Source organism: Eleutherodactylus coqui, chromosome 5, assembly GCF_035609145.1.
Source record: "Eleutherodactylus coqui strain aEleCoq1 chromosome 5, aEleCoq1.hap1, whole genome shotgun sequence".
Classification (NCBI taxonomy): Eukaryota; Metazoa; Chordata; class Amphibia; order Anura; family Eleutherodactylidae; genus Eleutherodactylus; species Eleutherodactylus coqui.
In genome coordinates, this window is record NC_089841.1 from 82,481,250 (window position 1) to 82,493,873 (window position 12,624).

General features: G+C 42.3%; 1 protein-coding gene across 2 annotated transcripts in view; it reads left to right on the forward strand.

Annotated features, from left to right (window-relative positions):
* NDUFAF2 (NADH:ubiquinone oxidoreductase complex assembly factor 2) overlaps positions 1-12,624 on the forward strand; it is an 89,747-nt gene that overhangs the window by 36,560 nt on the left and 40,563 nt on the right. Inside the window, exon 2 of one of the 2 annotated variants that reach the window (XM_066602777.1) lies at positions 7,797-7,886. The exons of the other annotated variant lie outside the window; for it this stretch is intronic. Coding sequence (XP_066458874.1) covers positions 7,797-7,886 — 90 coding nt within the window. The remainder of the gene's footprint in view (positions 1-7,796; positions 7,887-12,624) is intronic. 2 annotated transcript variants of the gene reach the window in all.

Below are 12,624 nucleotides of genomic sequence, written 5' to 3' on the forward strand. Positions count from 1 at the left end.
CACCTGCAGGTAATATACTCTTTGTTTCTCCAATTTTATTTGTTGTTCTTTTAGTGTTCCTTTTAAAGAATAGGACGGAGCCCCGTGTGACACAGAGTGTTAGGGCAGCAGAAATGCGCTTGCTCATGACCTGATGGTTGCTGGTTCAATCCCACGTGGTGCAGGTAGCTGGCTCAAGGTTGACTCAGCCTTCCATCCTCCCAAGGTTGGTAAAATGAGTACCCAGCAGGGGTAAAAGATGATTTGGAAGGCAATGGGAAAGCACCCAGTTAAGGAAAATGTCACAATGTGACATTATCTATAGGAGATAAATGTCTGATCGCTGAGACTGCCAGCAAAACCGAAAATAGGACCCTCAAGTATTAATTGAGCAGCAGTATGCCTGCTGAATTACCGCTCCATTCACTTCTATTGGACAGGTGGAGCTCGATGCAGTCTCCCTCCTTCCCACGGAAGTGAATGGTATGCTGTAAAATCTTACAAATTTATATATTTGTTGTTGGCTAATGAAAACAAAGTTTGTCCAATTTATTACTTTTTCTTTTATAGATTGTGGAGTATGCTTTGATTCGTAATAGTCCCCAATGCTGAACAACTCCTAGCTTCTACACTAAAGGAACATGAGCATTTTGGGGCAGAAAATGTCGCTATAACATAAGGAAGAATTTGAAATTATGGTTACTATTAATGTGTGGTAATGAAGTGTAAATTATGCAGAAGTCTACTTAGTGATATAATGATGCTAATATACTCTAGAGCTACAAGCTGTCCTCCAGAAATAATGGCAACAATAAGAAGTTTCTCCCGTAACCATGGGACATAATATGAGTGGTTTGCTGAAAAATAAAATAAAGTTTCAAGTTTATAGTATTCGCATACAAGTGGTCCACAACCTTGTGGGGGGCCGACAGATGTTGGTTTACCCCATGAATATGGAAGTTGTAGAATGCTAAAGTGTTTAAAGGGAATCTGTCACCTTCATTTAGGCTCGTTGCTTCTATTTTATTTTTCCCTGACCATTACTTTATTTTGTATGCAGTAGTTGTGAACCCATCTTCATGTATTGGTCACCTTGCACAATGAACTATGCCGACATGCTGGAAGTTGTAGTTTCAGCACTTGGAGCTTTCTCCGCCTTACACTCTGTGACTACAATGATTCATATCCGATTCTGAAATTTTAAAAAGATCCAAAGAGCAAAACCATAAAAAATGGATAAACTGCTTTATAGATGTAACCACAGCCATTCCAAGCACCCAGGAACACAGCTCATCGCCTTCTCTGAAGTCATTTTCTAGTAAGTTGCCTTATTTAATGAAATAAAGAATCCTTTAATTGCTCACAGGGGACGGAGCAAACACACAAACATCTCCTATCAAAACTTTCTAATCTTATTTGAAGAGAGCATTGGAAGCAAAGGTTCGTTGTTGACTAATCTCTGTAAATGAGCGTCCTACATATAAATGATGATTGTTACTTCATTATTTCAATTGTCAGAAGCCCTGTCTCCGTGGCGAATGAAGACCTTAATATATTATAATTGGCTCCAAGAAACTGTTACATCTGCCACTTCTCATAGCTCACACCTCATGCATTCTAAGTGAGCGCTAACTCTGTGTGATGTGGCCTCACATTGGCTTGTACAGGGTTAGAGTGGGGATTAAGGCTAGACTCTCATACAGGATCAACATGATGTTATAACAATAACGTTTAGACTTAAAGGGAATCATCGGAAAATTACCTATTGTATAAATCAAGTTTTTATATTAAAGATATTTTTTTTAGAATTTTTGGTGATTTTTTTTTTTTTTTAAATGTCTTTTTTTATTTAAGGTTTTCATGTCATGTTCTATCTTTTTTTAAAATGTCCTATTATCCTGCAGTTTTCACACTGACCATTAAGCCTATTAATAGTAGATAAAACCGGGTCCATCATTTACAATAGGTGATGGTCACAGCTCACTTCCTCCCCCTTCCTGCACAGTGACCTCTACACAGGTTACAGAGCATGCTCACTACATTGTCTCACAGAAGTCAGAGTCATCTACCGTCTACAGGTTTCTATAGTCCATGTGGCTGCAGTAAAGCAAATCTCTGAATGCTGTTAATAGTAGTACAAGATGGCGGTCCCCATAGTTGTGTACAGAAAATAGAATAAAAGTTTTTTAAATTCCATCAAAGTGGGTAAAAAAAAAAGGTTCAATAACCAAGTCTTCTCCACTAACATGTCCTGGACCCCAGAGATTGCCTTCCTTTCTATGATCCCTGGATCGCTCTCCTCAACGAAGAGCCTTCTAAAATTTTACTCCAGGCGGCACGTCTTACCATTCCAAGGCATTGGAAGTTTTTCAAAACTCCTCTGAGATTGGTTGGACACCTTTTCTGATACTTATATCATGGAGGAGCTCTCGCCCCAGGCAGTGAATAGGACAGAATCCTTTCTAAGACTGTGGCCTCCATGGATCTTGTTTAAGGGATAAGAGGCCTCCCAGTGCTGGATTTTGACTTACTTTCTTTTTTACCCTTTAGTTGTATTGGTGTAGTCTGGGTAGCCACTCTGTTTTTTTTCCCCTTTTCTATTCCTATTCTCCCTCTTTCTCGTGTCCTCCTCTTCTTTCCTCTTTTTCTTTTACAGATTGTTTTTGCCTACTTCCTTTGCTCCAAGTAAAAGTGATTTAAAACCATAAAAATTTGGCACAAAATTAATTGTGGTAATTCTGTTCATGATTTTACTGGTTGATGTTCTATCGTATAATCCAGTTTTTCTATTGCATATATATGAACGGGGATGAGCTGCAATACCAGACACAGCCCATAGACAAAAGTGGCACTGTTTTTGGGAACAAAACAAATCTTTTCTTTATCTCTTGAAACCCTTTTTGATTTTTTTCTTCTATCGCTGACTTGTCCTCAATGGACGACCGCCAATCAGCTGGTTACCAGCACTGCTATCACTATGGAAAGTGCAGGAAGTACGTCATGCTGGCTCTAGTGTAGTGGCCCACTGAATTCAATGAAAACTCCGCCTGCAATTCCAACTTGGGCAGCTGTGCAGTGGTCAACACAATCTGCTGCCTGTACAGTCTATAGTGACCGCTTTCTAAAAATCAACGATGAACGAATCATGCACGAGAAAATGTACGTTGGCCATGCGTTTGGTCACAATGGTTATCGCTCAAGAGCCATCTTTTGAGTGATAATCATTGTGTCTAAATGGGCCTTAAGAGAGAATAGGTCAAACATTCTAACCAGCCCTAGTTATTATACAAAAGTAAATTTGTAATTTCACTTACATGTCCCACCATTCGCCCATTTTACTAAGAAGTATGGCATCACATGCCCTGTGATGTTACCACATCCTCCTGCTCCAGTGACATGCCCTATAGAGATCACATGGGCCAGGAGCTGTTAACCAATGCTCTATATACAACATATCACGTGTCTTGTAATGTCTTGGCTGCAGCGGTCACGTATTAAATTTTATTAATTTATCCATCACCTCTGCAACCAGTGTAAATAAAGAGCGAGGGGGAACGGAGCGGTGATGCTGGTGCAGCGGGCCATTTGGGCACAGAGTTTTGAACCTAACAGTGTTAGGTATTAGTCAGTAGCCTGCACTACATTACATTACAGATGTGCACTTTGTTAGCAGCCATGGGGCACATTACACAACGAATTCCGACTCCCTTACACTCGAGCTCTGTGGCCTCCGTCATCTGCTGCTTGAGGCCTTTTATTACCGAATTGTTGTTCTTTTGTCCTATTTGTCTCGTTGGTGATTGTACCTGGTTTTGATTCTTCTGAATGACTGACTAAAATATGTAGAACGTGGTCCTTTATCTCTACTGGGAGGTTGTCAAAGTTAATAACTGCAATGACCTTTATAGAACGTGCACATGTTGAGGGGATGTAGTTTGTGTTGAAGTCTCGGGCAGTCAGTATACGATTGCCCCTGTAATGGCAACGGCTCTGCGCCTCTGGGCTTGACTCCAGAGCCGTCTGACAATGAGAAGTCTTCTTGGCTTTGATCTTCCGTTTTCCTTCATGTGACCTTTGCTAACAGATAATTTATTTCTTTTTAATCCATTTGAGAATATTAAATCCTTAAGGGCGCACGTTATTCTTTCTTGTTCAAAGCCATGCTAATTTGCAATGCAATTTTCATTGTAAATATTATACAGCAAAGCCATCTTGTCTTCTTAACATCTAATCCTTTTCAAAGAACAAATATCTGGAGTTTTGTGCAGCACTGGAAGAGTTACTCTCATCTTTGGATTTCCTTACGTTTTTCTTCTTCGTCTTATAAAAGTCTTCTACTGGAAAATTGTGCATAACATATTAATGATTGGCCAGGTGGGTCCAATAAAAAGAATGCGGGGCAGTTCTCAGGACCACCGTTAGTCACGGTCTACTACAACAGGTGGTTTAAGGCTGCTATTACATAGAGCGTCTCTCGCTTGCAGGCGGAGCTCCACGAATTGCAGCCGGCATCTGGAGTTGTCGATTGAGTCACTATGATGAGTCCTCGTGTCTTCCACGTTCATTACTTCTTGGCATGCATCTAGCAGAGGAGAAACAGTGTAATAGCAGAAACCATATCTACAAGAGCAGTCATCAGGGTGCGTTCCTCTATCATATTCACATAGGCGAGTGCAATTTTGGTCCGTAAACAACTGATGGTTTTCTATGAACTCATTGTATATGCAAGATAAACAAAAGCCATCCTGCGTCATGCAATAGAGTGAACAAATGCATTTAAATGGAACAAATTTGTTTAGTCTCTCAGCGTGTGAACAATGGATTTTATGCGGACTGAAATCCATCATTCAAACGACAAGTGCACGATGCCCGCGTTTCCATGTAACAATTATGCGTTATTTTTTGGCTGTTTAAACAATTTTTTTGCGATTAATTGTTACGTGTGAAAGGGACTTTAATAGCTGTCTACAAATATCTGAAGGGCTGTCACAGTGCAGAGGGATCAGCCCTATTCTCATTTCTACAAGGAAAGACTAGAAGCAATGGGATGAAACTGAAAGGGAGACACAAATTAATATTAGAAAAGACTTTGTGACAGTGAGGGTGATCAATGAGTGGAACAGGTTACCATGGGAGGTGGTGAGTTCTCCTTCAATGGAAGTGTTCAAACAAAGGCTGGACAAATATCTGTTTGGGATGATTTAGTGAATCCTGCATTGAGCAGGGGGTTGGACCAGATGAACTTGGTGGTCCCTTCAAACTCTACCATTCTGTGAAATGCTAAAAAAAAAAAAATAGCAGAGCCAGCATTTTTCTATAAAAATTCAAAAATGGAATGTATAAATTAAAAAAACCTTTAAGATTTCACTTTGCTTTGAACTGTTTGAGATCTGTCATGCATGGAGTCCACCAACCTCTAGTACCTCTAAGCAGGTATTCCAGGCCAGGAAGATTGGGCTACATTCCACAGTTCTGCATTTTTTTTGCTTTTGCCTCATAAACCACATTTTTGATGTCACCCCACAAGTTCTCTATGGGATTGAGGATGGAGGATTGGGCTGGCCACTCAGTTTACCTCAATTCTGTTTTGTCTGTAACCAAGATGTTGCACGCTTACTGGTGTAGTTTGGGTCATTGCCATGTTGAAACACCCATTTCAAAGGTATTTATTCTTCAGCAAAGGGCAACATGATCTCCTCGTGTATTTTGATATATTCAAACTGATCCATGACCCCTTGTATGCGATAAATAGGTCCAACACCACAGTATGAGAAACATCCCCATATTGTCATTTTTGCACCACCATGCTTTACTGTTTTTACAGTGTACTCTTCCTCCAGTGCTCGGGGGTCGTTTGACATACTGTCTGCAGCCACTAGACCTAAAAAAAAAACCCAATATCGCTTTCATCAGTCCACAAAATGTTGCACCATTTCTCTTGTAGCCAGTCAATGTATTCCTTTGCAAATTTTAACCTATTCATGTCTTTTTTTTTTTTTTTTTCAACGAAGGGACTTTCCAGGTAGTTGAGCTGGTAACTTGGCTTCACTTTAATCGTCTTCTGATAGTAGCAGTACTCACTGGAAAGTTCAGGCTTTCCTTGATCCTTCTAGAGGTGATCTTTTCCATTCTTTTTTTTTCTTTGATGCGTTTGCACAGTAGTTCCCCATCTCCTTCCGCGTCTTTCTGGTATAGCTACAGAGTCATGGGCCTCAATGTGAAAGTTCAGCTTACCCCTTTTGCTCCATATTACTACCATACTGTGACTAATTATCAACTGCATAATGTGATGAAAAATACCACCATAAAGTAGCTAAATAATGCCACCATACTGTGAATAAATAATAGTGCTATATTTAAAACAAATTCTACAATCCCTTTAGTAATAATAATAATTCCATCATATATCCTCAAATATGGCCCCTTATAGTCAAAGTGCCTTCAAATATGACCCCTTTAGTAAGAGTGCCCACTATATGTGGCCCCTTAGTAACAGTGTCCCTGAGGATGATCCCCTACCCTAATGTAGGTCCTCTGGCCATCAAACATTGCTATCTCTGCAAACTACGTGTCACCACTGCTCTATCACTTAAATTGGCAGCATCAGAGCTTGACTCCTCCTCCTTGTCTGCAGCGCAGACAGAGGAGAAGTTGGGCTCTGATGCTGCCAGATTAGATGACTAAGCAGTGGTGGCAGAAACTTTTACCGCCACTCAGTCACCTAACCTGGCAGCATCGGAGCGCGACTTCTCCTCTGTGACTCCAATTCTCAGACTGCACTGCAGACACAGAGGAGGAGTCAGGCTCTGATGCGGTGATAACAATGCTGGGTGCTAAGAAGCTGTATAGTACAGGAGGCATGAAGTAGAACTAATGTGGCGAGGGGGGCCTGTGGACCCCCCTAGCTTAGGGGCGGGGTCACAATTATGACCTCTGCGATCCTTTTAGCTAGAAAAGTATGATTCATGTAGTTCTGCAAGGGGGGAGGAAGAAAATCATCTGGCCTGACAGACTTGGGGAGAGCCTACAATTAGCTTGTGCAATCGCACGGGTTGCGTATAGCTAAGGGCAGCATGCGTATTACATGTTTTGCTATAGGATCCTATAGTTTTAATTCTGCCCTTGAATGCAGTGCTTTATAAGATAGGAAAACCACTTTAAATACATGAGACGTTCTCTGGAAGTGGATTTTTTTTTTATAAAGAGGAACATTTTGAGTCATCCGCTATAATAGTTTGTTTGCTTCCATTTAGAGGTCTGAACAAAGATTAGACTTGTAAGATACATTCCATATATTCCAGTCCCATAGCTAGCAAATCATTTCTATCCTTACAAGATTATTAAACTCCAAACAGAGAAATCAATGAACAATCATTACTTGCTTTTATGAGCGGTGTCCTCCAAACTTTAGGTTGGCAGAAAATACATTTTTCACTTTAGTCTAAAATAATAAGCCGTGAACAGGATTGCCAGCGTCCCCCCGTTTCTTACTCCTGGGTCCTTACGTGTGCTCAAAGACTTCTATCATAAATTTTCCATCTAGTCATAATGGCCCCTTGTTTAAACCATTTTCTGGATTTCTCAAGAATCTTGGCCTTAAGTAAAAATAAACTGTTTATAGAATGGCGCCGCTGTGTATTTCAAGGATATAATTGTAGTTTTTACCGTGGTCTTGTTACTTTGCTGACCTTATTGAATGTTCTTTATATATACGACATATGCTGTATGTACGCTTGAAATATAGATACACACCGCAGTACAATAGCGCAGTTGTTCGCACCATGTATATGCAAGGCTTATTCTGTGTTTTGTTTTAGGCCAAGTAATTAGAGCAAAAAGAATGATGGATCCTGTGCAGAAAGACATGTTCAAATATGAGAGTGGAGATATTCCTGCAGAATGGGAAGGTAATTACGTTTTGTAATTTGGGTGACTGTAGTTTAGACACTGCTTATATCTGTGTGTGCCTTGTTGCAGAAAAAAATTACCGTATTTTTTTGGACTAAACACACTTTTTAGCAAGTCTTAAAAGACTTGCTAAAAAGTGTCTGCGTCTTTTGGTCCAATGTCAGATGGGTCCGGCCAACCCCTCTGACCGCTTCCATAATGATCAGTTACAGCACAAAAGCCCTGTAGCTGATAATTAAGACCAGCAGCCCCACCAGGAAGAACATTAGCTTCCCTCCGTAGCTCCTGTCCAGGTGACATTGGGTATCACAAGTTCTGACCTCTAATACTTCCTAAGGGCGTTTGCACCGCACATACAGGAAGTGTCAGAGGTCCAAGACTGTGATACTCAGCAGAATGGAGCAACAGAGGGAAAGCACTTGCTGGTTGGGTCGTTGCCCCACCATAGGTACTGGGGACACTATTACATCGGGCCACTATTACCACTCGGATTCACTATTACTACCAAGATCACTGGAGGCCACTATTACTACTGGAGGCACTAATATCACTGAGAGCCTCTGTTACCACTGAGACTAGGGGTCACTATTACCACTGCGGGCCACTGTTACTATAGGGCCACTGAGAGTGGGCACAATTACTATTGGGGCAATTGCGTCTATCAACATCCACTTTAAACTAAACCCTCCACTTTAGCCCATCAGGGAAGTTTTAATTAGAAAAAAGGATATAATTTCATACTTTTGTATACTGGGTGTGTCCTATAGTCAGGTGTGCCGTATAGTCCAAAAATATGGTAATGCCATAGTGACATGGCCTATTTTGGGATTTTCACCTCCTCTTTTCTGTCGACCTAGCCATGTTAGGTGTTGCTTTTTGCATAGTGAGTAGTAGATTTTAAAGGGGTTGTGTTGAGATATAAAGTTATCCTCTCTCCACAGGATAGGACCCCCTCCACTTCATTCATTTCAGTTCTAGCATTGGAGATTGGAACTGGGGTCAGGGAACTGGGAGTCCCTGAACTTCCCGCAACCCCTGTCCCAACCTACTTGCCCCCCCTAGATTAGGCCCTGGGCCACAACTAGGCAACGGTCCCTAGACTCCCTAGGGATGCAGGGCAGGAGTCAGACACGCAGACAAATACAAGAAACAAACAAACACAACGGCAGGTCAGGCAATCCAGGTCAGCAACGGGAGAGAACGCGGTACAAGGGGTCAGGTGAAGGCAAAGTCAGGTCCGGAGCGAGCAAGTCAAAGCAAGAGATCAATACAAGGAAACGCGGGTGTAGCTGGAGACCAAACATACACTGGCAACCACTGACGGGAACTGAGACGCTTAAATGCTGTCAGAACTCCCACCCCAGCAGCTGATTGGGACGGGGAGCCTGATAGCAGCAGGAGCCAAAACCCGGATGCTGGAAGAACAGCCCTTGGCGCCTGCTAAAGACAGGCAGGCGCGCCCAGGAGTCATGGCAATGGTAATGCGGGGCGGTAACCCGGCTAACTAGGCGCACGCCCCCTGCGCACAGGAGAGCACACCCTGAGCCGGCGTACCGGATCATAGCGGCCAGGAGAGGTCACAAAAACCGGGGCTCCCTTGCAGCCTTGGGTACTAGGACCAGTATTGCGGGCACGGAGACCCCCCAGAGCCGCTGGACCTGACATGATGGAGTGGCCGCACTCATGCTTCATTCATTCGGGAACCTTGAAAGCCCTGTTTTCGAGAATGGTGGGTGTCAGTCGGATCCCCACCAATCATAAAGTTATCCCCTATCCTTTGCATAGGGGGTAAGTTTATAACTTGGCACAACCTCTTTCAGTGACTGGTGTATTAGTTTGTGGCACTTGCTTTATACGCTCATGATTTAGACTCTTCAATTGCAGCTCTCAAAAGGCAACTATCCAGTCAGCCCTAATGTAATACTTTAGAAATAATATTGGATTATAAAGATGACCCAGACTGCATGAAAAAGCAGTAACCGTGTCGTCTGATGCCAACTTCGAAGAGCTAAGCGCCATCTTCATCACTTATTCCAGTGTTTCCCTCTAGTGCTCTTGCTAGAAGATGCACTCTGCAAATTACACTTCCACCATCCTCCTGCTGAACGGTCACCTATTGTCTATGCTGATGGAATATTTTATTTACCTCCTCCCCATGTCTTGAAAGCCTATTCGTCATTGCCAGGGCCTATGGAGATTTGGAGAGTGCATGCCTCTTTCAGCATTTTACTGCCTGCTTGTTCCATCCTCCCAATTTCCTGTAGCATTTAGTGATTAATGGCAGTTTTAATTTGCATGCTCACTTTTATGCTCATTAAAGTGTATTATGTGCCAGTAGGAGTGTAAAGGTTCAATGGAAATCTCATGCATACTAATCAAAATGCAAATAAGCGCAGATGAAAGAATGCCGGGGTCTCGATAGGTATGAAATGTCCAGTTATCTCTGTAAGCCTTACTCATACGTAGACAGGGCTACTTAATACCGGCAACGCTGCGAGCGCACAACACGACAATCACTGGCAGAAGAAGCTATAATTAAACTTCCAGAAATGGGGAAGAGGTGATGGCTCATGTCTTAGTCTCCTTAGTGTGCACCGTAAGTCCGTTCCTGCCGCATATACTTGGTATTTATTTATTCCGAGCCGCCATCCTTTCGGTAAAGAAGCAGAGAATATGATTAGGTTTACATAGAAATACTCGCTCTGATTGAACAGCTTGATGCTCCATAATCTGTGCAGCATAGTGTATCATTTTTGCTTCATTAAAGCTGATGTGTCTTAAAGCGTAAGGCGACTGCATGTTAGATCCTGCATTGATTAATATGTTTGCGATTTACATAAATACCAATTTGCTAATACAGAAGCATTTTTGCATGGGGGGAAAAAAAAACATTTTGTTTTTGCTGCAAGGGTTATATACAAGGAATAGTTCTTGGAGGATTTTTCTAGAACTGTCCGTAAAGGGGGTATCCGGAACTTTTGCTATGGATGACCTCTCCATGAGACGAGTTATCAATAGTTGATCGATGGGTTCACCGCTCATGATCCCCACCGATCAGCTGATATCAGGTCAGCTGTCAGTGCTGGAAGCAGATAGTGTTGTCTGTATTGCAGCCTCTTGGTTTGGTACTGGAGGCATAGCTCCCACTGAAATCAATGAGAACTGTGCCTGTAGTACCAAACCAGGCCACCACAATGTTGTCAGCGCTATCTGATTTCAGCACTGTCCGCGCTGATAGAGAGTCTGGTGATCGGCTGATCGGTAAGGATCCTGAGCAAAAAGGCCCATCGATCAGCTATTGATGACATGTACTGAGGATAGGTCCAAGAAGTCCCAGAAAACTCCTTTTTTAAAGTGAACCTTTCATCAGTTTCATGCTGCCCGGTTTACAGATTTACACATTTTGTTAACAGGCAGCACAGTGGACATGTTTTTGAGCAAGCAAAAACAAATTTGACAAAATGTGCTTGTTATAGTCCAACGCTAGGGGTCACAACACGTGTCAGGATCTTCTGGCTATTTCCTTTATGATCACACAGAATATTCAAGCGCTTTACCTGATCATATTGCTGTTTAACTGCAGCCTCACAGTCCAGTCTGTCCCTGCCCGGCATCAATCTATATGATCGGGGCAGGAAGAAGAGACTATATGCATGAGCGAATCCCACTGACACATCAGGCATTGCTACAGCCCTAACAGAGAAGAATAAATCACTGGACATGGGTTGTTACATCACCCTCTCCCCAACTGCTACCCTAGACCACCAGGGAAAATCATTTTATAGGTGCGCTCACACGTTGCGGAAATGCTGCAGTTCTTTTGCATAATTTCTAAAGCAAAACCGCGGGTTAGAGTTTTAGTACAGCGGCAGTACAAAATCTGCGAGCGTTTCCACAATGTGTGACCATACCCTAAACCCCTATAATGCCCAACCTTTTGTAGGTCACAAGGCACTTTTAAATATGATAGACCGTTTTGAGCCACATAGAGTATTAAAGAGAAAAAATTATATTTAAAGATACAGGCAATTGATGAAGCATTTACCCTAGTATTAGCTGCCTCTGATATGGTTGTCACCCTAATACCAAGATCTATTGATATGACATATAAAGCTTTCAGCAGTTGGCGTGCCACATGCAGGGGGCCTGAGAGCCACTGTTTGGGGAACATGGCCTTGAGCCAAGGGCGTAACTATAGAGGATGCAGGGGATGCGGTCGCACCCGGGCCCAGAAGCCTTAGGGGGCCCATAAGGCCTCTCCTCTCCATATAGGGAGCTCAGTACTATGAATAAAGCATTGTAGTTGGGGGCCCCATTACAGGTTTTGCACTGGGGCCCAGAAGCTTCAAGTTACGCCTCTGCCTTGAGCCTTGCACGCACTGCTGTACACCACTATAGAAGTATAACATTTTCATATATATTTTATTTTCTGATCACTAAGCTTTAGGCATACTCTTAAAAAAAAAAAAATTATATACATTTTTTTTTTGCCACATTCCTGTATGGGTTAATGGGCATTTGACAAAAAAGGTTTTCTACAGCAAAGGTACGCTCCTTGTCAAAAAAAAAAACTAAAGAAAACAAGCACCTAGAAGGAGTTGTCAGAATTGAATGAAAATTTCCGTGTGTGATTGTAATGTTGATGTAAGCCTCTGGCTTGGATACAAGATGTGATACAGGCGAGTATAGAGGCTCTAGTACCCTGTTGTATCGCCTCTAGCTTGTGCGATACAGGTG